At 37.7% G+C, this 26,072-nt stretch overlaps 1 protein-coding gene across 1 annotated transcript; it reads left to right on the top strand.

Annotated features, from left to right (window-relative positions):
- The first annotated feature begins 868 nt into the window (after nt 1-868).
- On the top strand, nt 869-24,943 carry LOC138709967 (odorant receptor 4-like). Its single transcript, XM_069840650.1, has 5 exons — nt 869-1,689; nt 4,053-4,152; nt 6,762-6,866; nt 12,926-13,081; nt 24,662-24,943. The coding sequence occupies exons 1-5, from the start codon at nt 869-871 to the stop codon at nt 24,719-24,721; spliced, it is 1,242 nt and encodes a 413-aa protein (XP_069696751.1). The 3' UTR covers nt 24,722-24,943.
- The last annotated feature ends 1,129 nt before the right edge of the window (nt 24,944-26,072 follow it).

Below are 26,072 nucleotides of genomic sequence, written 5' to 3' on the forward strand. Positions count from 1 at the left end.
CTTGGACTCTCCAATGGGCTCATGGTAACTGGTGGGACCGGGGTTGAAGGACCGCGGTGAGGCCCAGGTGGAAAGGTAAAGATGATCATGTACGGTGTAGGAGAATTCGGAGGCGGCTATCTGTACCGCTGGGGGCATTAGAGTATACACACTACTCCATCCCGGGTAGTACAATGGGCATACCCGAGCTGCCTGCGTGAGAAGACAGCCCCAGTCCGTGCCCTCCACTGAAGGGGGACTAATAGATAATAGATAATGGAGCACTAGAGCACTATTTTGGGAATATATGTAAGTTTTCCGTGTAAGGGTTCAATTTTGTTCCCAATGAATTAGTTGCTAGGCATTAAGCTACAGAAAAATGTCCACTGACTCAATTATTTTAAGGACATCACATTTTCAGTGAATCTGTCAATCCTGAACGTCATGGTGAAGAGAAGGTTAGCCTTAACACATGTAAAAATATCCTGTGATGACAATACAAGCAAAAGGTCAATGTGTATTAATCTTTCTCTTCATTTTATTTCTAACCTCACTGTCTATATAATTTCACTCCTACATGCTATCAGTGAGTATTAAATTTGCAGAATAAATCAATCGTGCTGCAAACCATTTTAAATCCTGCAGTCTAGAAGTCTTTAGGACTTGACTGATCACAAGACACACAGTTCCCGTAAATCCGTGCGTGACGATGTATGAAGTTAAGTACACCAATTTTAGATTATTTACTGGGAAGACTATCTTGCATTTTATTAATTCTTGATCGAATGCTATGTCCTCATTTTTCTACACATTTATTTTTCAATCCTTTTCCGTGACGAGACAAAGTTCTTCTTAGTGCGCACATCATTATTCAACTGCCACAGCAACAATGACTTCAAGCGACAAGCCGTGGGATCTCATGGGTTTGAACCTCGCGCTGCTCTTCTATGCAGGAGTAATCCCTACGGAGGGCATTGCATCCAGCCCTTTTAAACTCAGGCTATACCGCTGCTACCCAGTCCTTATGGTAGCTCTGTACTGTCTGGTCCTCACAGCTCAATGTCTCGCGATCTACAAATTCTGGGGAAACCTCGATGCAATCACCGACAACGCCTTCACCATGGTGGGGGTGTTCATGTGCTACATCCAGGCTGCTTACGCTGTCACCCACAGCCAGGGAATCCTTAACCTCGTGCACAATCTCGAAAACAAGCTGACACCGAAGATGAAGACCCTCGCATCGACAGAAGAACAGCACCAGCTCGTAATGGGAGCGGCGCGCAAAGCCAGAGTCCTGACCTGGACCATGTTCGTTATAGTGCACGGGATGCTCTGCTCCTGGATAGCGCTGCCGATTGCCCACAAGTACAGCCAGAACCACGCGCAGACCGACCCGGACAAGCCTTCCCCGTATTTCTGCTTCATCATCTGGTTGCCTTTTGACGCGATACACTCGCCGGTTTATGAAATTGTCTACACGATCCAGACGATATGCTTCCTGATGGCATGTCTGTACTACACGTCCATCAACACTGTGTTCTTAACATTCATCATCCACACGGCCACACAGTTCAAGATCTTGATCATGTCACTCAAAGATATGGACAAACTCTTCCCTGTCAACGAAGAGAACACATTTACCCCTTCCAAAAAGCTAGAATTGGATGTCTACTTCAAAGAATGCATCAAACATCACCAAGCTATAATCAGGTATTATTTCCATTCCCTTATCAAATCATCAATGTAAACATTAATAAGTACATGCGTGAACAACTGAACAGATAGTGAACTCACGAGTTATAATAATGTACAGCGTATTTATGACATTTAGATAACCTAGATGTTGATACAGCGTCGTAAAATAACTCAATTAAAAAAATGACAACATTTAGTGCACAGTAAAGGTTGTACATTGAACAAAAAAGAATGCGTGATTGGATGGACGACGAAAGAAAGAAAGAAAGAAAGAAAGAAAGAAAGAAAGAAAGAAAGAAAGAAAGAAAGAAAGAAAGAAAGAAATAATAAAAGAAGGAATGAAAGAATGAACGAAGAAAATAAATAAATAGATAAATAAAGAGTGAGTGAGTGAGTGAGTGAATTATTAAACGGATTATTGAGCGAATTCGTGACGGGATGATTGAATTCGTGAATGGATGATTCAGTGAATTCAAGGATGAGTGAGCGCGTTTAATGAATTGTTGAGTAAATGGATTCAGTGAATTGAATAATGGGTGAGTGAATTCGAGTGTGATAACTGAATTCGTAAATGAATGATTCAATGAATTCGTGAATGAATGATTCGGTGAATTGAATTGATGGGTGAGTGAATGGATTAATAAATGATTAAGTTAATATGTGAATGGTTGTTTGAGCGAATTCGTTTTGGAATGATTAAGTGAATTCGTGAATGGATGATTAAGCGAATTCGTAACTTTATAATTGAATAAATTCATGAATGAATCAATGAATTCGTGAATAGACGAGTCAGTGAATTGGTGAATGAATGATTAAGTAAATTAGTGAATAAATGATTCAATAAATTAGTGTAGGGGTGATTCAATAATTTCGTGAATGGATGATTCAGTAATTTCGAATTGATAATTGAGCAAATTTGTGAATGGGTGGTTGGGTGAATTCGTAAAGGGATTATGCTTGTATGGTAGCCTGAGTGAACTGATGATCGAGCGAATGTCTGAATGGATGATTGAGCGAATGGGTCAATGAATGATTGAGTGACTGCGTCAACGAATAAGTGAGTGAATGCCTAAATACATTATTGAGTGAATGCGTGAATTCATAATGGAGTGAATGTGTGAATAGATTATTGAGTGAATTCGTCATTGGATGATTGCATGAATTTGTGAGTGGATGATTGTGTGAATTCGTGAATGGATGATTGTGTAAATTAGTGAATGGATGACTATGTGAGTGGATGACTACATGAATGCATGAATGGATGAGTGTATAAATTCGTGAGTGGACGATTGAATGAATTCGTAAGTGGATGATTGTATGAATTAGTGACTGGATGATTGTATGAATTCGTGAGTGGATGATTGTATGAATTCGTGAGTGGATGATTGTATGAATTCGTGAGTGGATGATTGTATGAATTAGTGAGTGGATGATTGTATGAATTCGTTAGTGGATTATTGTATGAATTCGTAAGTGGATGATTGTATGAATTAGTGACTGGATGATTGTATGAATTCGTGAGTGGATGATTGTATGAATTCGTGAGTGGATGATTGTATGAATTAGTGAGTGGATGACTGTATGAATTAGTGAGTGGATGATTGTATGAATTCGTTAGTGGATGATTGTATGAATTAGTGAGTGGATGATTGTGTGAATTCGTGAATGGATGATTGTGTAAATTAGTAAACGGATAACTGTGTGAGTGGATAACTGTATGAATGCATGAGTGAATGATTGCATGAATTCGTGAGTGGATGATTGAATGAATTCGTAAGTGGATGATTGTATGAATTCGTGAGTGAATGACTGAATGAATTCGTAAATGGATGATTGTATGAATTAGTGAATGGATGGTTGTATGAATCCGTGATGGATGATTGTATGAATTAGTGAGTGGATGATTGTATAAATTCGTGAGTGGATGATTTATGAATTCGTGGGTGGATGGACAGATAAATACAAGAATGGATGGGTAAATTGAATTAGTGAATATCTCAATGGATCAATGGGTGATTGAATGTGTAAGTGGATAGATAAGAGTGTCGACATGTAATATCATAATAATATATTGTGTATTCACGAATGTATGCACTTTATCGCGGATAAAAATTGATTTAATTGCAAGGTTAAAGTTCTAAATATCGTACGTTACAGAAAACCCATGATACAAGGTAAAAGTACAGCTGCAATTAGGAGCATGCTTCCCCTTTATGAAAGGAAAGTATTTCGGGATGCAAAGTATTATTTTGTCCGTATAAAATTTATCTCACTTTAATCTCATCCTACAATCATATAAAGTTGAAACCATTATTGCAAACACATTTACTTACATTGTGGACTTGGAATTGTGACTTGGAGATGTCTTTCTGTCGCAGGTTCGCTAAGGACATGGACGAAGTGTTCAGCCCACTACAACTCTTCTACTTCTTCTGTAGCCAGCTCATCATGTGCGTCGTTATGTTCCAGGTTGTGCTGGTGAGTTCAACTTCACCTATGTGATCAGACATAATATATTAATTTAATATTGCATATGAATATACTTATTTTAATAGTAAATAATTTCAATTTTGAACCTACGTCGAGATGCAATATACCAAACATTTCTTAACTATTGACAGGTGGTTATGTCAATGGTGTTGTATCACTATGTTATGCTTGGCTAGATCAAATAACTGTCATATAATCATATCGTGCCCTATACGAAGAAATTCTGAAGGATATAATTTTCAGTAATTTGCAACAGCTAAGCATAACAAAAAACAAAAGCTATCACTCTCCCAGGTTTTCGGGTGACACGACCTTGATTTTTCACAATTATGAAAATATAAAGTGTTGTACGTTTAGAATAGGTTAGTACAGTAAGATTAACTGTTTGGGATGCAACCTGTCAAATATTCAACCCAAAAACGTGGATATAAACAGTATTAATTAAGCACAGCTTGAGAATGTGGGTGAAAAGAAATCAAAAGGAAACTTTCCTCGTTTTCTCGCATCTTTGCAAGGAGTTTCCGAATAATGAAATATCCATGTAAGCTGCTACATCGACTCTTACGTGAATAGACGAGTCAGTGAATTGGTGAATGAATGATTAAGTAAATTAGTGCACTCTGGGCAACGACTCTGTCGGTAAATAAATTGGTCTACACCATTATGGACCTACACTAGAGCTGTGCAATGAGCGAGTATGAGATACCGATTTAGTTCCTTCCCCGCTTTGGACACGAATGGGACCAATTATTTTTAAATGGACTGAGCTCGACCAAATAAAACATCGGTACCCAACCCAAACGCAGCTCATAAAGCGGCATTAAAATGAAATATCGGTAAAATCAAAGCTCCTTCTGACGTTAGCTATGGAAATATAAAAGGGTATTTTTAAATAAAGGAGGTAAGAATGCCTCCGACTCTGCCATACGATGAATAAAGAGACGGAACACACGGTCTTTCCCAGAGCAAAGAAAAGAGGGCAACAAGATGTTGCCTCGTTGTGTTCCAGAAAGAAGACGTAAGGCGCTAAGGGAGATCAGAATAACAGAGACATCAAAAGAAAACGTAGATGGCGCGTGCAACACCCGCTCTTCATTTTGTTCGTGCAAACAAACGCCCTTGCATCATTTTGTTCCTGGAACATAAAGGGTGATAATTGTGCGCGACAGAGAGTTGTAAGAACACGGGGTGGGGGTGGGGTGGAGGTGCAGGGGGGGGGAAGCACTAGTCACTTAAATTCTCGCGTCTTTTTCAACGAGAGTTCCTTTTATTTTTTTTTTTTTTGTCTCAATACACAAGGATGTAACTGTTGATTACATCCGTTAAAAATACTAGAAACACCTACCTAATCTTTTAATTAAAATTAATTACAGAGACTAATCATCAGTTTCTGAAGAAATAAAAGAAAAAGATACTCAACAAAGAATTTTTCCAGGTAGAAAACACAAATCTAGAGGCTCATCTAGTAAAAGCGTGCAAAAATTAAACAGGGGATAGGGGGATGCTTTCCAGCAGTGTTACCAAAATGTGGATCGCGTCTCTGGAAGGGGAGTCGTGTAAATAGGAGAGTGGGTTCGCAAGACGATTTACAACATACATCGGCAAAACTCACCTTCCGAATACACCACCAGAACGCAATAACTCACAAGCAAACATTCTGTCGAGGGCAGATAAAAAGTTAATTTTGTTTCTCCCACCATATTAAAAATTCAAAAGAAGTGCTCGTACAAATTTTGGCCATTCGACCACAATTACGAGGCCGTCCAGAAAGTGATTTTTCCTGGGGCCGTTTACAGAAAAAAGCACAATTGCATGGAAAGATTTACTGAAACAGATACAGCAATTGTTGCGCTATTTGTCAACATATTCCCCACTGGAATTGAAACATTTGTCATACTATGGGATCAATTTTTGTATCCTTGTGTCATAGAAGTCAGCCGCCTAGGATCGGAACCAGCGTATGACAGCCGTCTGCATCTCTCTGTCGATCCCATGATATGACAAATGTCTCAATTACGGTGAAGAATTTGTTGAAAATAGCTCAACAATAATTATAAAGTTTAAAAAAATGTATTTTCATAAATGTTTATCATATTTCAGGACAAAGTCCTCTTAAGAATTGACTACAGTGGCCAAGTGTAAGGTTTTGCAAGTATAGAGTTGGATTTTAATGCATTAAAAGGAAGTACAGATTTTAAAAGATATTTATCGGAGAGTAATGAAGGAGAAATATGATGTTGGCCATGGAATATCGTAGAAATCGACGAAGGTAAAACTGGGACGCAATTTTATCTAAAGCGGTAAATAATTATTGCAGTTTTGTCATTGTATTTTTGTTCCAGGGAAATAACTCGTATTTTACGAAAATGCATTCAGCGGCCATAAGCTATTTTTATGAAGGCCACGTATAATGTTCCGTCACGTGGCGATACTGTGTACTTGATTGTCAGCGTAACGGTACGGTTCAACGGCTCTATTCCATAGTTTAGCACAAACGAATTGTTTGCGACCTATTGTTCCAGAATCCTTATTGTCCACAAATATATTATCGCTACATCATAAAAAATTCAACCTGAATTTTCTGACGTCTGTTGCAGAGCTGGGGTCAAGGGAACGGAGTCTTCAAATTTGTGCTTGGGCTAGCCGCTGCGGCCTGTGGGCCTCTCATGTTTTGCTGGTTTGGAACAGATATTATACAGGAGGTGAGTGTTGAGAGAGAACGGCTATGAGAGTAGGAAGTAAATGGGGAGTCAGTGAATAACAATCAGAACGCAAGTTCAGTGGGTGAATCGGTCGGCAATTGGTGATTAAGGGGAGTCTGTACTGCCTATCCCAGCAATGTAAATTCCATCTAATTTAGGTGCACTTTTCTCAGGACTTACATAAGCTACACATTTGAAATTTTTAGGGGTTATTCTTCAAGTATTATTGTATGTAACAGGCTACAATTACGGTCTTTATCTTTTATTACTCTGCTTTACATTGATGGGATTGCAGTACAGACTCCCCTTAACTCCTTAGCGAAAAGGGGCAATTTTGCTATCCTTCAAGAGCTACTGAGCAGCGTAAATGCGTATCTTACATCGGCTTAAGCGAAAGTCATGACAAGAAAGCAGTTTATGTATCTCCTTTCTTAATTTGTAAGAGTAAACGATGTTTTAAATGTTTTATTAGTAATATTTAACGGTAATAGTTCGTAATTTGTCAAAACACAGGTACTGCGCTGTATCCGCAACCGGCGTGTGCAAGAGTGCACGCCGATAGTCAAGTTGCCACTTTCCGGGCGGGAGATAAATTGTTCACCCAGTATTAATTGGTTGAGCGAGTGAGCGAGTCACTAATGCGAGTGAGTCCAGAGGCAAATGCTCCCTCTATTTTAAGATTAAGAAAATATGTTAAGAACATGGTAGTAGTAATACTAAAGAAATATATATGAAGACTACTGGTAATAGATTACGAGGAAAGATTTAAAAAATCTAAATAAGTTTTTTCTCTAACATTCACCGTTTTAGAGGAAATCGTTATGTCTCTATTAAGCATTTGGCAACATCACGGCTACTGCAATAAGTCTACCAAGCACTCCTTAATTTCCCCTTCCCCCTCAGTCGGTGACACGCGACAGTGATCTGCGTTGCAAGTTTTATTTTAACGATATTCGCAATTATTCAATTTAAATTCATGGCTAAACGGTTTAATTTGTAAAAAAAAAAAAAAAAAAAGATTCAAGATATTAACTGTTCAGATTATTTTCACCTTCTATTTTTTTTTCCTGCATAACGGTGCTTTATCAAAGAAAAGTGTAGGCCTAATAAAAGTTTTGTTATATTTAACATGTAGAATCACCTCTCAAATTTTGGTGCATAGGTCCCTATCCACTCTGAATACTTTTATTATCATCATCATCATCATCATCATCATCATCATCAATAACTTCAAGGTTTAGGCCGATGTCCTGTTCCGCCTCCAGAATTTTATCCGTCAAACTGGTCTCTCCAACGTCTCTTTGGTCTTCCCACTCGTCTTCTTCGTGTAGGTCTATAACACCATGTTCTGAAAGGTATCCTGTCGTTGGGCATTCTTGTTATATGGTCGTACCAATTATTTCTATATTTTTCAATTATAGTTATTACACTCTCGATATTCAGTTCTCGACGTATATCTTCGTTTCTCTTATGGTCCTGTAGTCTAAATCCTGCTAGTGGCCTTAAGAGTCTCATCTCAGCGGCCTCAATTCTTCTCTGTTGGGCTCTAGTCAGAATCCACGTTTCTGAACCATATAACAATGTCGGAATTGCCAGTGTCTTGTAAAATTTGAGTACAGTTTTTCTGTCGACTTTATTTATGAGTGTACGTTTAATTGTACCAATAAGTCTTAAAAATTTATTTAACTTGTTTTCTACGTCTGTGGAGGATATGTAACAGAGATCGCATCCAAGGTAAGTAAAAGAATTTACTTGTTCAATCATCTTATCCTCTATTACAATTTTAGTTCTTATTATATTATTTCCGCAGAAGCCAAATACTTTAGTTTTCCTGTGTGATATTTTTAGATTGTAGTTATTAGCAACAATTCTCAACAGATGGACTGCTCTCTGTAGGTTGTCTTCAGAATCAGCCAACACCAACTGGTCGTCTGCGAAAAGTAAGTAATCTAAAATGATATTATCTATAAAATAATGTGTTTTTAAATTGTTCTGCCATTCTCTTACGGCTTAGTCTAGGTACAAATTAAAAAGAGTAGGTGATAAGGGACACCTTTGTCTGACCCCTTGGTTAACTTCTCGCAAGTTGGTGGTAATCTTGATATTCATTTTGATTTTTGTATTTTTGTACATACTTTGTATCACCCTTATTAGATGCTCAGGAATTCCTTTCTTTTTTAATATCATCCACAATTTTGTTCTGCTAATCATATCAAATGCTTTCTCAAAGTCTATGAAAGCCATATATGTGGGAATATTAAATTCGACATGTTTTTCTATAATCTGCGTTATGGCGAAGATATTATCAATACATGATCTGTTTTCGCGGAACCCACTATGTTCTTCTGCTAATAGCACTTCTGCAATTTTGTTTAGTCTTTGAGAGATAATCTTGGCATATATTTTATAGCCTGAGTTAAGAAGGCTAATCCCTCTGTAATTTTCACAATTCTTCCTGTTCCCTTTTTTAAAAATGGGAGTAATTAGTGCTATATTCCATTCTTCTGGTATGTGACCAAACTTCCAACATATATTTAAAAAACTTAAAAATCTTTGTAAAAAGCATTGTGGCGCATATTTAAATAATTCCAGATTTAAACAATCTGATCCCGGCGATTTTCTATTTCTGGTTGTTTGGAGAGCATTATTCAATTCATCTATTGAAATTGGGTCCACATATTCATTGTATGTAGCCGTTTGTATGTTTTCTTCATCATCCTTACTAGTCCATAAATATTGGTAAAAATCTAGCCATTGTATCTCAGAAATGGGGTTCCAGTTTATAGTATCTTTTTCTTCTTTATTTAGTTATTTCATAATCTTGTATGCTTTAGCTTGTCTGCCATTAATATCATACTCAATATTATTATTTACAAATTTATCCCAGCTTTCTCTTTTAATTTTCCTTATTTCTCTCTTTGCAACTGCAGAGAGTCTGTTATATTTAATGCGATTTTCATCCGTGGGGTGGGAAATATATAATAAGTATGTATCTTTTTTGTCTTTTATTATTGTTGCTAATTCGTCGTTCCAAATGTTAAGTCCTCTTCTAGTACGTCTTTTCTTTCGTTTACCTAGGGCTTCTGACGCAGCCTGTGTTAGAATAGTTTTCAATAATTGCCATTCTTCATTTACATTTAAACTCATAGCTGTTTCCACTACTTGTAGGGCTATTCTATTCTGATAGAGTTGTCGGATACTCATGTCTTCTAATAGATTGATTTTGTATACCTCTTCTTTCTGATATAATTTTGTTTTACTTCTGTACCATTTTGGGGGCATATTAAATTTAGAGATTAGCAAGAAGTGGTCTGTATTAATATCATATCCCCTATATACTCTCGTGTCTTCAATAAATGTAGCTAGCTTTTTATTTACTATTACATAATCAATAATTGATCTATAGCCTCTTGAGCTCCATGTGTATTTGTGGATGTCTTTGTGGCGAAAAAAGCTGTTAGTCACTTTAAGGTCATTTGATGCTACAAAATCTATAAGATTTCTTCCATTCTGATTTATTGTTGATTCACCGTTATTGCCAATACATCCATCCTTTTCTTTATTTCCAATTCTTGCACTGAGGTCTCCTGCTATAACAAGAAAGTCGTTTTTATTTATCTTATCCACTTCCTGTTGGAGTTTAGTGTAAAACCTCTCTGTTTCTGCTTGTTTGCCCTCCTCCGGGGCATACACTCCTATAATTGTCATATATCCTCTTGTTACTTTTAGTCTTAATATAATAATTCTTTCATTAATAAAAGTATAGGAGTCTATTTTATTTCTCAGAGTTTGCTTGATGAGGATTCCAACTCCTGCAGATGCCCTTTTCATTATATCTACTCCACTATATACCAATATATAATTTTTCAGATTTTGGGTTCCTTTTAGCTTTTTCTTAGTTTCAGATACCACGGCAATATCAATATTAGCAGTTTCTAGTTCCCTTTCTAGTTCTAGTTCCTTGTTGCATATCCCTCTTACATTCCATGTTGCTATTTTCAAGTTTTTAAATCCATGTTTCTTTGTCCGTTGTCTTGCTTGGGTTGTCAACATGTTATCCGTCAGGCTATCATTCTGGAGGTTCTCAGTAATGTAAATGTCCCCTGGCCGCGTTACGGGCGCTGCGCAGGGTAAGGATGGTAATGGGGCTGCCATCTCAGAGCTTCCATCCCAGCTCCCCTATGTATTAGCCCCTATAGGGAGGTTGCCTCTTCCGCTGTAGTTGGAGAATTCCACTCCACCGTAGAGGTCTTCACCTCTAACCCTGGGCTTGGGCCCTCCATATTTATGTCCCCTGGAGAGAGGGTGTCCCAGTATTTTAAAGCCCCCAGGAATTGGGCTCCTTGTTGGTCCACGGGTCCTTATTCCCGTAGTTATTCGGACCACCCCATCATATCTGGTGGGATCCCTCATCCGCCACCTGAGGGACGCGCCTGATGGGGGTTACAAGGTCCCCCACAGGGAATACTTTTATATACATATAAATAGTTTAGTGCTTCAAACTTCTATTATTAAGTCGCCCTGGGTGGCAGAGTTGCTATAGCGCTGGCCTTCTGTGCCCGAGGTTGCGGGTTCGATCCCGGCGATCCCGGCCCAGGTCGATGGCATTTAAGTGTGTTTAAATGCGACAGGCTAATGTCACTAGATTTAGTGGCATGTAAAAGAACTCCTGCGAGACAAAATTCCGGCACACCGGCGACGCTGATATAAACTCTGCAGTTGCGAGCGTTGTTAAATAAACCACAATTTAAATTTTAAATTTCTGTTATTAAAGGGTTGCCACAAGGACAAAGTGTTATAAACAATTTATTTCAGTGAATGTTAATAACTTCGCTCAATGAAACCAAGGTCTTCCTCTTTGCTACATTAGTGGTTGTTAACTATTTAAACAAAAGTAAAAAAATGGTTTTAATTGAAATTAAAATGCCTTTGTTTGTTTGTTTGATTGTTTGTTTGTTTGTTTCTTTCTTTCTTTAGTAGGTTATTTTACGACGCTTTATCAACGTCTTAGGTTATTTAACGTCCGAATGAGATGAAGGTGATAATGCCAGTGAAATGAGTCCGGGGTCCAACACCGAAAGTTACCCAGCACTTGCTCATATTAGGTTGAGGGAAAACCCCGGAAAAAACCTAAACCAGATAACTTGCCCCGACCGGGAATCGAAACCGGGCCACCTGGTTTCGTGGCCAGACGCGATAGCCGTTACTCCACAGGTGTGGACTCTTCTTTCTTTCTTTCTTTCTTTCTTTCTTTCTTTCTTTCTTTCTTTCTTTCTTAGTTTAACCTCTCCCTTTTAGTTCATTTATATGACCCATGTAACACGTGTCTTACAGGGCCGCTACCTGTCGGAAGAGGAATTAGTCTATTGGATCACGTGCATACTTTTCTGACCACACAAAACCATGGAGGGCCTCTCCGAATGAAGGACTAGAATTAAAATTTCTTTATCAATACAATTGTGTGTTGATTTATTTGTATCTACGTCATATTAACAACACGTGCATGCACTAAATTACGTATCAAGTAAGTAGTACACTTAAGTTAAAATATGTCCTGCAGTGGAAATTGTTATACTATATACTGTAACGTGGGGTATTTTTTACAATAAAAAAGAAAATAATAAACCGTGATATCAGCCCTATTTGTAATTTAAAACAATAAAATAATACTTAATAAATAGAGAGAAAGAAATTAACTTTAAAATTACATGGGTATGTTCAATGCATCTGATAACACTGTTTAAATCTTTTTGACAGTCAAGTTTACACAGCGATCAAATTTATTCCAGTTTACGGTAACAAAGGGGGAATAGGGAATAAACCATACGATACACTCTGTAAGGTCCTACATAAAAAAATCTTGCCACACCGAAGCAAAAACTGAAATGATGCCCCTGAGTGGGACTGATTAAGTGTGTGTGTGTGGGGGGGGGGGGGGCAGGTTGAGATTGTGTATGAATGAGTCCGAGATAGAATAAGCATAATCTGAGCGAGTGAATGATGGAGCGAGTAATATGTTTGTAAGTGAACATAACTACTGTGGCATTGGTCTGTTGCAGAGCCTGGCAGTGCAGCAGGTGGCATATGGGTGCAACTGGTACCACCGCGCAACTAGCTTCAAACAGCTCCTTGGGCTTGTCATCATGAGAGCTCAGAAGCCTGTACGCCTCACAGCTGGCATGTTTTACGATGTCTCTCTCACCACGTTCACCCAGGTCTGCATCGCAACGAAATCTTAAATTTCAATATTAACGTAGTCTTCAGTATCATCATCCCTACAATTTTTATCCTCCAAACCTTCACCTTCTTCATAATCTTTCACTTACATAGTAGTGTCATCTCCATAACTAGGCTTCGTATTCCAGCTACCTAAAGACTGAAGTTAAAGAAACACTGGGTATATAGTACGCCGAACACAGGCAATGCAACGGATAAGGATATAAACAAACAGATCGTCGCTGCGTGTTCGTGGAGTACAGTCAACTGCCGACATTCTGAAGCTGTACTAGTAAACACATGCTTGAGCCGTGATGTTCATTTTCGTCGTGATCTTTGCAGTGAATAATAACGTGCATTCGTAAGTTATGGAACTTGAACATATGCAGATATCACTTGAAATGATTTTATATTGCAAGAATTTTTTTCAATAGCACATGATGTTATTGGTGTATGATATAGTACAACATATTCCTATTGTCTGATTTTTTTCGTGTTTCATTAGGATGTTGCATGTCGCTCATCACTGAAGACCCACTAATTTTCTATGTACTTTTCCAGAAATTCCATAAAATGAAAATTATTTAATTTATTAATTGGGATGTTGGCACTGAGCATCATGGTAGGCTACACAAATCCATGCTAAACGTCGAGTTAATATGTTCATAATTTTCAGATTTTGATATGGATTATGTTCAACACAATTTTTGTGCCTTTTGGTTTTGCAGTGTTTTTCAGTGCACTATCTTTCTCACTTTTACGTTTATTTTACACAATTTATATGTAATTTCGTTGAAAATATTAGTTCAAATATCCTCAACTATTCCCTGCAATTTTATACGCTTGAGCGTTTTACCTAAGGCATTTTACCTCTGCAATGAACCTTCAATCAGCCACAAAGATCTAGTTATTTAAATAATGCGACTAGTAAGGGCAGTGATCGAAAAGACTACTCACTATGACTGCGTCCCGATTTTGACTTTCAAGAGGAATAGGGCAGAGGATGCGTTACCATTTTGTATACGAACGTACTTGTACCTGCGCTGTGATGTCACATATACTTCGAATCAGACAACTTCATTCCAGTTTATAGGTACCGGTAGCCGAAATACGGAGCCTATCCATAACCTTCTCGTATCATCGCATTTTACTTTCTAGAAAGACCCGGTATTCAATTTAACAAGAGGCTCAGTAGACCTAGGGTCTGTATTGGAAGATAGATCTTCCAATGCGTAACCATTCGCTCTATCAATTTTATTGATCTACCCGGACGCCGTAATCTGTACTGCCTCTGTGTTATTCTCCGACACAGAGATATCCGACTCCGTGATATTTTCCACCGTCTTGATCTCCATTCATGATATCCTCCACCTCTGAGATATACTCCATTTTTGTTACATCTTCATTGTTCAAGATATTCTCCGCATTCGGGATATCCTACAAGTTGGTGATAACTAGAATCCTGCGTTTGGTTACCTAAAGCCTCCTAGCAGCCCGTAACAGTGTATGTAGGTATGTAGCATGACGTCATCCAACGCTACTTAGGTCCAGTTTGCTGCTCAGTGAACATTAGAAACAAAACACAACTAGGCGGTTGTAAATGAGTGCTACAATAGAATAATTTGAAAGCGCGCTCGTTATTAGGAAAGAAGAACAGGTATTTTATCAGAAAGAAGGAGAAATTTTTCATTTGAAATACTTAAAATATTTACAGTCATTGATTGTAATGTGTAAGGACTCATAAAGCAAGCATTCATAATGAGTTTTATTTTAAGTTTGTGCTGAAATGTAGTCTATATATTTCTTTTATTTGTTAATTCCGAACTTTAACTGGATTTAAAATAACTAGATGCGCTTTACTTATTGTAAAAATCAGGGGTAGACAAATTCCGGGAGCCAGGTAGTCATAGCGACTAAAAATTGTATGTGGTGTCTGAATTGTTTATTGAGTTCAAAATTGTTTTTAATACTTCGTTTTCTTTTTATCGTTATGACTAATAAATAATTTTAACAAAATCGGTTGTAGGAAGAAATTCCGATGTTCTTTTTAAATTAATATCGTTACATTTGTTACGCATCTCAAGATATTGTCCTACATAGTAGGTTCAGTGCGTCTCTGAGAACATGTGTTTGCAATGTATATAGTTAAAGTAATCTTATCCTATATAAAAGTCAATGTGGCTATGTATGTATGTATGTATGTATGTATGTATGTATGTATGTATGTATGTACTCAATACAAATATACATGCTTTGACCGATATTTGCCAAAGTTTGCACATTTAATCTTCATAACCCAGAGAAGAACATAGGCTACGTTAAAATTGGACAGATGGACGTTAAATTATTGAAAACAATAAAAATTAGAACGTAAAAAGGCCTTTATGATATTAAAATGGCCTCTTCTACAATCAATTGTTTTTTATTGACGTCATCCAGTCACGTCTTCTTCCGTTGTAAAAGCGGCCATCTTTTTATTGGAATATAAAATAAAATAATATTAAATTAGAACTACGTAAATGAGGTACGATCTCTTGATTGAATGTATCATGGGCAATTATATACAATAAAAAATGAAATAAAACACATATATTTGTTTAATTTTTATAAATTCAAAATCAAACATAACAGACAGCAAATGTAAAACATTCATAATACTTAAATTCAAACACTTCAGTAGGTAGCTTTTTTTAGCGTAGTGGTAAGATGAGTGATTATAGTGTAAGGGGTCACAGGTTCGAACCTGAGCCCAACTCCTCTTTTTTTTTGATAATTTATTTACATTATTTTAGATACGTTATTTTATTTTAACCCGCCATAAAGGGAGTTTTACTACATAAATAATATACCCGTAGTATTTTATTTATGCTGTCTCAAACAAAGTTACCATACAATTATACTGATATCTTAATATATATGGTAAAAGTGAATGTGGGTATGTATGTTCTCTATACAAATCTACACGCTTTGATCGATATGTGCCAAAGTTTGCACATTTAACCTTCATAACCAGGAGAAAAACAAAGACTATATTAAAATTGTACAAATGGACGTTAAATTAATTAAAATATAAAAAATAGAAATAAATACGACCAAACATGTAATATTAAAATACTATCTTCTATAGCCAATTGTTTTTTATTATTGTCTTTTGTATTCAACATCGGCTTTCACAAGACCATGGAAATTATAACACGAATAACATTGTTGGTAAACATCATGAAGGCTAAAACTAGATAATTTGTGCAATAAATATCTTTACGCAGACCATGACCGTATTATGAATTTCTCGATGCAGTTGTAGATAGTGAGCAGGCTGTGTTTTATCCAACTGAATTCTAGAATTCTTTCAAACTACAATGATTGCTAGCACATAATTTACTTAATATTGAATAACCAGACGTACTACTGCGAAATATTAACCCACCAAAATTATGTACCAACATGAATTGGTGTGAAGAACCCATGCGAAACGTAATAAAGTCGCAATATTAACTGGAAAAACGAAATGATAAGATGTTTTTATCTCAAGTACTGCTATAATACCCATTCTATTTAATGCAATTGCAATTCAGTGCGACTAGCATTTGTAATGACCATATTAAAATGAAGCTCAAGGGCAGTACCTCAAAGTTGCAGACATTTACTTAAAAACTGCGTGTTTTTCACATCCTCGACTATATTTTGTACAAAGGAGTGAGAAAAAAAAAAAGATTTTACATATATCAAAAAGCAATTTAATGATATTTCTGTCATGTTGCTAATGTAGTATGTGAATGTACATAAGCCGACTGACAATAGCATTGTGTTAATTCTAAAATATACGTCTCTCAAAATATTGTTGTTCACGTCCGAAAATATGTTACTGCGAAATTTTATCTGTATAATCACGTTGCAAATGTAGTGTGTTATGGGTTGTGGAAATAACAATCTCTTAATTTCTAAAATACCGTCAAGCCTATACGTCTCTCAGAATATTAGTCTTTATGTAAAAAAAAATGACTTATTGCAAGTTCATATTGTATCTGTATTCTGTGTATAAAATAAGAATTAATATAATATGTTCTGAATTTGTGAGATATAATTTTCCAAGTCATATTTTAAAAACAACTGGGTATGATATAAGTGGGTATACAGCGGTCAAGGGGTAAAAAAGTCTTCCAATATAAATTAAATTATATATGTACATATTAATTCGATGCTGAAACTGATCAGAAAGAGAAAAAGGAATCATATTATTGTTGGGTTTTACTTTGTTCATAGTCCGATTTTTCTATTATTTTATTTGTATTTCTAGCGGTGTGGAAGAGAAGGCTTAATGGTCTCAACTACGTCAGAATAAATAAATAAAAACAAATATATAAATAAAAAAAACCTTGAACGTCAGGCACATGATTACATGTTTTCTTTTCGGTGCCTGATTTACAACTGTTTTAAATTGAGTTAACGCTGGCAGGCATTTCGCTAAGGAGTTCATCAATTCATGTAAGTGACGTTAAGTAAAGAATAAATCTTAGCTTAGTAAAGGCAATTCGTTTTGGTTGTCTATAGTTAGGTTTCCGAGATTTCCGAAAATGTAATAAGCAGTTTAATTAAAAACAGAAACAGAAAGGAAAACCCGTGCAACGCCGGGTGGTTTTAGCTAGTATTTTATATAACGACGCTCGCAACTGCCGAGGTTATATCAGCGTCGTCGTTGTGTCGGAATGTTGTCCCGCATGAGTTCTTTTACATGCCAGTAAATCTATTGACATGAGTCTGTTGCATTTAAGCACACTTAAATGCCATTGACCTGGCCTGGGATCGAACCCGCAACCTCGGGCAAAGAAGGCCAGCGCTATACCAACTGCGCCAACCAGGCCGACTCTTGCATAGATGTATAATATTGTTTAATTAATATGTTTCAATAAATGTATCTTTATCTGAGATCGAATGGTTTCCTTATTGTATGTCTAGACGAAATTTGATGGCTCCTGAAAGTGAAGGGGCTGGCTCCTGTTTTTTTCATCCGTCCCTAGTAAAATTATCTTTATTGCATGTAAGCTGCCTTTAAATATATAGAACATTATTGTTATTAAATCTAAGTTGTATCCCTGTTGTTCACAGACTTACACACACAGGTACACGAATAAACAGATGTATCTACACAATACCGGTACATGAGGGACGATCCCGACGACACCCTGGTTCACTGAAGCGTTATCTGTTGACTTGCAACTACCTCCTCATACGAATATACTGTACTCCCCAAACTTAGACGAGCTCCCTCACATCACTTCTTAAAACCAGTTCTGATAACTCAATGTCGATTATTTATGGTGCGTCGCGTGCTTTTTATAACGCTGCGTTGTCACGTCTTACTAAGTGAATAATGGGGTAAGTGAATTATTTAAAAATAATATTTATGAAGTTTAATCCACATAAGAAACTGCAGAGAGACGAAATTCTGCATATTTAACAGAGTGTTTTCACTACAAGTATATATATATATATATATATATATATATATATATATATATATATATATACAGAATAAAGTACAAAAGACAAGGAAACAAATTATTGCAACTGACCATTTACTCAGTGTCAGTAGGTGTGTCGAGGTATGCATTATTATACTCGTCAAGTCTAAATTTCCTAATCTGTTATAGTAGTGGTATCGCCATGCAATAATTTCTTGTGACTCCGATCTAGCATTTTTCCTCTGTAAAACCTTGTAAGAAAAACCCATACTGTGCAAAAGTCTGTATAAAGTTCTACTACTGTACGGAATTCATAACCTGTCCCTCTTGTTTTGTCAGGCATAACTTCAATAAGTTTGTCTTTCGTGGGCGCCTCTCCTTATTAGTAAAATTCAAACATTGTTCGTTGCAGGAAATCCCTTAAAAGTCGCATATTTCATCGAATACTTGTTTCGATTTTTTCTTATGTTTCTACTTTGGCTTTTCATATTTTTCAGTACTTTAATGATAGAAATTTTATTCACAGTCGTTAATCCAACTCCTGTAGCAATTGAAGCGAGTTTATTTATATTTCTTGTTAGTAAAACCCCATTTCCACTTAATAACTGAGTAAAAAACAAAATTAAATTTTGTACTATGTCTACTGTCTGTTTTCGCATCTTTGATCCTCTCCCTAACACCGAGTTTTTAAATAAGAGGTACTTGCTTCACAATCATCCTCCACTGCATCACTCAGGCACTCACTTATCTAACCAAGGCCTAAACATATTATACATTTTATTTTACTACACTGTTAACATCACTGAAAGAAGTTAATTCTTTGTGAGGTAATATAAAACTGAGAGAGCAGAAGTTCTACGATCCACTTGCTACTACAAATATACACGAGTTATGGCAACGCAGTTATAAAGCAATCCAGTCATCGGACGCGGCGAACTGCATAACAGATATACAGCACGTACGTACATCGAGAGCACGCTGATGTAACTTCTTTCCTCTGAGATGGCGGTCGTCTAAGTATATGATCGATATGCACCTAACTTTCATTCAAAGTAACCAAACGCAGGACTCTAATGATAACCCTCTACCTTCTTAAAGACAATCCTCCGCCTTCGTTGTAATCCTTTCCTTCGTGAACCCTCGCCTCCTTGTTACCATCCAAATTCGTGATATTCTGTAAATACTGTACATGATATCCTCAGCTTCCGTCACATCTCTCGCCTCCGTTACATCCCCCGCTTACGTGATATGCCCTACTTTCATGATATCTCCCACCTCCTGATACCCTTGCCTTCCAAGATATCCCCACTTACAAACATGATATCTCCTGCCTCCCAGGTGTCCCCTGCGTTCATGATATCCATAATAAATAAGTAAATAAATAAATAAATAAAAAAAAAAAAATATATATATATAAGCAATTTGCTGCTCATTCTAACTAAGTTGCGAAATTGAAGTCTGAATGCAAAATCAGCTAATTATATTATTGATTAGCCTCCCGTTTTGACTGAAAAGTGCTCATTTAACTGACACAGCGCTTTGAGTGCGCGACCATATCTCGCTCGCATGCTATTAAATTAACTACTGGGTGTGCATTTCAAAGTCTGTCATGACGTCACTGTTGTGAGTCAGCGATTTGAAGCGAGTTTCAGCTTTTATGTCAGAGAAGTTGCCTATTAATCAAGGCGTTCAATCTGAACTTGAGAACGTGTACGGTATAACTTGAACGTCGTAGCAACAGATGGCGGTCTGTACGGTCTGTGTACTACCATAACCTTTTTCGAACTGTGTTCTGCGCGGGTAAGTCGTACGCAGGGTATTTGTTATCATCGGTTGCGTACGGCAACATTCCACAATACAAATCAAATGTTCCGTGTCCATGTTGACCGTCGAAGTTAATGTCAACAAATACTGTATGTAAGTAATCGTCTTAACCCTCTCCCCATATCCCGACAGTAAGAAAAAAACTCACCTCAGTACGTGTTTCCAAACAGTTCACATTCCTGCCACTACCGGCGTTACGGTACGTATTGGTAAGTACTCTTCTGAATGAACCCCGTACTTGCCAGGCAACTTCTCTCGCACATAGGTAATACGCCTCTGCGGAAGTGTAGGAAGACTGAATTCTCTAGGCTCATCGGCTAGCTACATGACGACATACAGCAAGCCATGACACACTTTGAACTGAACACGCAGTAAACTAGACGATATTTCGGAAGGCGGTCGGCTGCTGTATGCGCCGTAGCATTTCTGGTATGTGACGTCACAAGCTTGTACAATAGAACCAATAAGAATCAGTCAGTAACAAGTACTTCTCGAGTTCGTTTTTCAAGTGTGAGTGTTCCAATACATTGAATAAGAACTACTAACATTTACTCTGTGTGTGTGTGTGTCTGTGTGTGTGTGTGTGTGTGTAAGATAAATAAATGAAAGAAGAGACTGTAAAAAGACAAGTATTGCACAGGCAGGCGCGGAAAATAGTGTTAAGGCGTATAATTATTTTAAAAACGTTGATGAGCAGAACGCTGCCGGCCATCTTGATGCTGATTGCAACGTTGCCAACACGCAAGAAACGACTGCAGAAACATGTGTTGTGGGATTGAGAATCGTGCAAAGAATATTGTTAGTGAAGAAAAGAGGGTTTGTTTGGTGTCATGCTTACAGCAATTAACGGCTAAGGTCATTATTGTCTTTTGATAATTTAAATTCTCTCCTGCGTTATTTGTATTGCACGTGCTCGTGAAGTACGATGTGGCAATGTTGTACGCTGCCTTGCTCTCTCTATCTGTTTCTCTCGACGCAAACGCTAGCAGACTACCGCCTTCCGAATTGCCATCTAGTATAGTAAGATTCACGTAGTATGACAACTCCAATTGTCGTCTCAAAAACACATACCGTTATTTTTAATGTAATGTACCAAGAAAATTTCAAAATTTCTACAGTTAATGCTGTATGAGAAACTATTCATTTTCTCGCGGCACACCAGCGGACCACCGCACCCGGTTTAAAATGGCTGCTCTACACAATAACAATTAATATGATTATTACTGTACGTTCTCAAACGATATCTATTACACTAATCTCATTTCTAGTATCAGAGTTGTCAATAAAAACGTAAGAAGGTATAAAGTACTCTCGATCAAATGTAAAAAAAAAAAAAAAATACTATAAATGCGACGGTAACCAATGTGATACTGATACAACGATTGCTTCAAGTAAAAATGTTTAATAACATTTAATATGCAAGGGTCCGTTATTTCAAGTAGATACCGGGGTAGCTCAGGTGGAAAGAGCATTTGCTGACCTGGAGCTTTGCTCGGCAAGGAGTTCCAATGCCGCTTGGGCTGACTACCTGGTTTATCTGAGGTTTCCCCAACTTTTACTTAATCACATCGCGAATCCTCTCTCAAATACTATCTTTCTATCACAAATACCATCGACGCTAAATGAATTAGTAGTTAATCCATCATTCTTAAATCACAGACTTAAAATTCAACATAAAATTTTATGATCACATGACCACGTCAAATCCTGATAACTACTGGGTGTTCATTTCAAAGTGTGTCACGACGTCACTGTTGTTGGGTCACCGATTTGAAGCGAGTTTCAGCTTATATGTTAGAGAAGTTGCCTATTATTTAAGGCGTTCTTCAATCTGAACTTGAGAACGTGTACGGTATAACTTGAACGTCTGTACGGTCTGTGTGCTACCATAACCTCTTTCGAACTGTGTTTTGCGCCGGCAAGTCGTACGCAGGGTATTTGTTATCATCGGTTGCGTACGGTAACATTCCACAACACAAATCAAATGCTCCGTGTCCATGTTGACCGTCGAAGTTAATGTCAACAAATACGTAAGTAATCGTCTTAACCCTCTCCCCATATCCCGACAGTACGTATTTCCAAACAGTTCACATTCCTGCCACTACCGGCGTTACCGTGCGTATCGGTACGTACTCTTCAGAATGAACGCCGTACTTGCTAGGCAACTTCTCTGCCTCTTAGTTATACACCTCTGCGGAAGTGTAGGAAGATTGAATTCTCTAGGCTCAACGGCTAGCCACATGACGGCATACAGCGAGCCATGACACATTTTGAACTGAACACCCAGTATTATATAAACTTCCGTAGTACACACAAAGAGGATAACGGAATTTTGGATGACCTACGTAAAAGTTGCCATCTGAATGCGAGAGATACAACAATGGAATAACCTAACTCCCAAACATGATGATGACCTATATGGGATAATTATGATGTGGTGATGATTATGTATGTGGTGATAGTGATGTTTGTGGTAACGATGATGTAGCCTATGTGGTGTTGGTGATGATTACGATGGGGAAGATGGTCATGATTATGATGGTAGTTTGTTGTTATGGTGATGATGATAATTGTGATGTTGAGGTCGTGTTTGTTGTGGTGATGATGATCATGGTTGTGACGTCGATGATCGTGTGTGCTGTGATGATGATGATCATTGTTGTGATGCTGATGGTCGTGTTTGTTGTAGTGATGGTCATTGTTGTGATGTCGATGGTCGTGTTTGCTGTGATGATGATTGTCATGGTTGTGGTGCTGATGATCGTGTTTGTTGTGGTGATGAACATGGTCATTGTTGTGAATGTTGATGTGTTCTTGTGGTGGTGGTGGTGGTTATTGTTGTGATGTCGATGGTGGTGTTTGCTGTGGTGATGGTGGTGATGATGATCATTGTCGGTTTTTTTAGTAGGTTATTTTACGACGCTTTGTCAACATCTTTGGTTATTTAGCGTCTGAATGAGATGAAGGTGATAATACCGAAAGTTACCCAGCATTTGCTCATATTGGGTTAAGGGAAAACCCCGGAAAAAACCTCAACCAGGTAACTTGCCCCGACCGGGAATCGAACCCGGGCCACCTGGTTTCGCGGCCAGACGCTCTGACCGTTATTCCACAGGTGTGGATGTCGATGATCTTGTTTGCTGTGATGATGATGGTCATGGTTGTGACACTAATAATCGTGTTTGTTGTTGTGGTGGTGATCATGGTCATTGTTGTGATGTTGATGTGCTTGTTGTGGTGGTGGTGGTAATCTTTTTCATTGTTGTAATGTTTATGGTCGTGTTTGTTGTGGTGGTGGCGATGGTCATTGTTGTGATGTTGATGGCCGAGTTTGTTGTTGTGATGGTGGTGATGATGATGGTCATTGTTGTGATGTTGATGGTCGTGTTTGTTGTTGTGGTGGTAGTGATGATGATGGTCATTGTTGTGATGTTGATGGCCGAGTTTGTTGTTGTGATGGTGGTGATGATGATGGTCATTGTTGTGATGTTGATGGTCGTGTTTGTTGTTGTGGTGGTGGTGGTGATGATGATGGTCATTTTTGTGATGTTGATGGCCGAGTTTGTTGTTGTGATGGTGGTGATGATGATGGTCATTGTTGTGATGTTTATGGTCGTGTTTCTTGTTGCGGTGGTGATAGTGATGATGGTTATTGTTGTGATGTTAATGGTCGTGTTTGTTGTGGTGGTGGTGGTGATGATGGTCATGGTTGTGATGTTGATGGTCATGTTTATTGTTGTGGTGGTGGTGATGATGGTCATTGTTGTGAAGTCGATGGTTATGTTAGCTGTGATAATAATGACGATCGTCTTTGTTGTGATGTCGATGGTCGTGTTTGCTATGGTGGTGGTGGTGGTGGTGGTGATGTTCATTGTTGTGATGTCGATGGTTGTGCTTGTTGTGGTGGTGGTAGTGATGATGGTCATTGTTGTGATGTCGATGGTCGTGTTTGCTGTGATGATGATGATGATGATGATGATGATGATGATGATCATGGTTGTAGTGTTGATGGGTGTGTTTCTGTGGTGGTGGTGGGGAGGTGATGATCTAACCTCAATTTTATGATTAGGTATTTATTTTCACGTTGATGGGTTATAGTGGGTCTTGTAGGTCTATGGAACTTTGAAGAATAACTTCGTTTCATTTAATAATCACTACTTTTCGAACAACTTTTATATGAATAATGCTTGTTGTATTTGTACTCTAAAATACTGTACTGTAGTTCATTTTTTTAAGTAACTGCACTATTAAACTAGCCTACTGAAATTTAATTAGCTAAACTTCTTGTTTCAGATGCTTAACTCTGTTTACACGTACTTCGCAGTTCTGAAGCAACTGTATGAAGAAGAATGATACATCATACTTAGCAAATTCTTGAAACACAAGTAGAACTTCATGTAAAAGGCCTTACCCTTATCACATTAGAAACAATGATTTTCAACAGAGATTGGATAGAAACTTACTGTAGCATAAGCCACACGCTCTTTTTCTATCACAGTAACGTTTATAGAATACAGAAAACTAATTACTACAAATTTTGGTAACATAATATTCACTCACCAGAATCCCACCCAATTCGTAGTTACCTTATTTTAGAGATCGCTTCGTCTTGCACCACTGCAGCGCTGTCAATCTAATATGGCCCCACTCAACATATGGTATAAAACCTAAGGTTATGGATATAGATGACGTAATGCAATGGCAAAGATGAAGATAGGTGGAGGGGTAGTGGTTTGCTGGATACCGCTCCTTCTTTCCGCGATGTGCATGTTCACGGTTGTGTTAGAATATGTAATAGTCTACGCCAGGTCTGCACAAGGTTTGCGCTCTCCGAGCCGGCTCACAGCTCATGAGAGGAATGCAGATATTAGCTGCGCTCTGTATAAGGGTGGACCGGAAGAAGGGGTGATCTCGTACAAAATATACACAAAAGGAAATACATTACTAGTAAGAGTGTTTATGAAATGAATTTCCGTTCAGTGTTTGCAAAACTATCTTGGACTATTATTAATTAATGGAGAAATATTTATTTTACAGAAATAATAGAAATTCTATAGCTACTTAAATGTACAATATCATTTCGTTATATTTTTATTTATCAGTACATCAGAACGAGGTTTTATGCTGTTGGCAGCTGAAAGGAACAGTAGCCTACTGATCGTAATGAAACATCAGTTACAGATGTTCGATGTCTGCCTTTATTAAAGTTGATTAGCCTATAGAAAACAGCTGCTCACAAATATAAATGTTGAGCCAAACATAACAATCATTTTCACAGCCAGCCTGTGTAGTCGTGGATATTATTGCTAATGTTTAGTCTTGTAAAACTCAACCAAACTAGTAGTATTATTCAAACGATCTCTAGCCCTTAGGTCACACTGAAGTTCAGTAAGTTCCAGCTGTAAATCGTTAAATGTTAAGTGTTACGTTCCGTTTTTTAGATTCCTCCATACTGTACTGTAGCAGTAGGTAAGCAACGTGAAACATTACTCAGAATAGGCCTACACACTGCACTCCACTAGATAACTGAGTTGTCGTTTCCCTCTCCTCTACCTATAGCAAGTCTATGTCATTCTGATGTATCTTCCTCTCCGTTTCGGCGAGCGGTAAATACAGCTCTCCCGCTCCGAAGGAGCGCGCGCTCGTTGAGCGCTGTTTGTGCAGGTATGATATACGCTTTTAAGAATGCTGACAAGGAATGTTC

The sequence above is a fragment of the Periplaneta americana genome, chromosome 12 (assembly GCF_040183065.1).
Source record: "Periplaneta americana isolate PAMFEO1 chromosome 12, P.americana_PAMFEO1_priV1, whole genome shotgun sequence".
Taxonomy (NCBI): Eukaryota; Metazoa; Arthropoda; class Insecta; order Blattodea; family Blattidae; genus Periplaneta; species Periplaneta americana.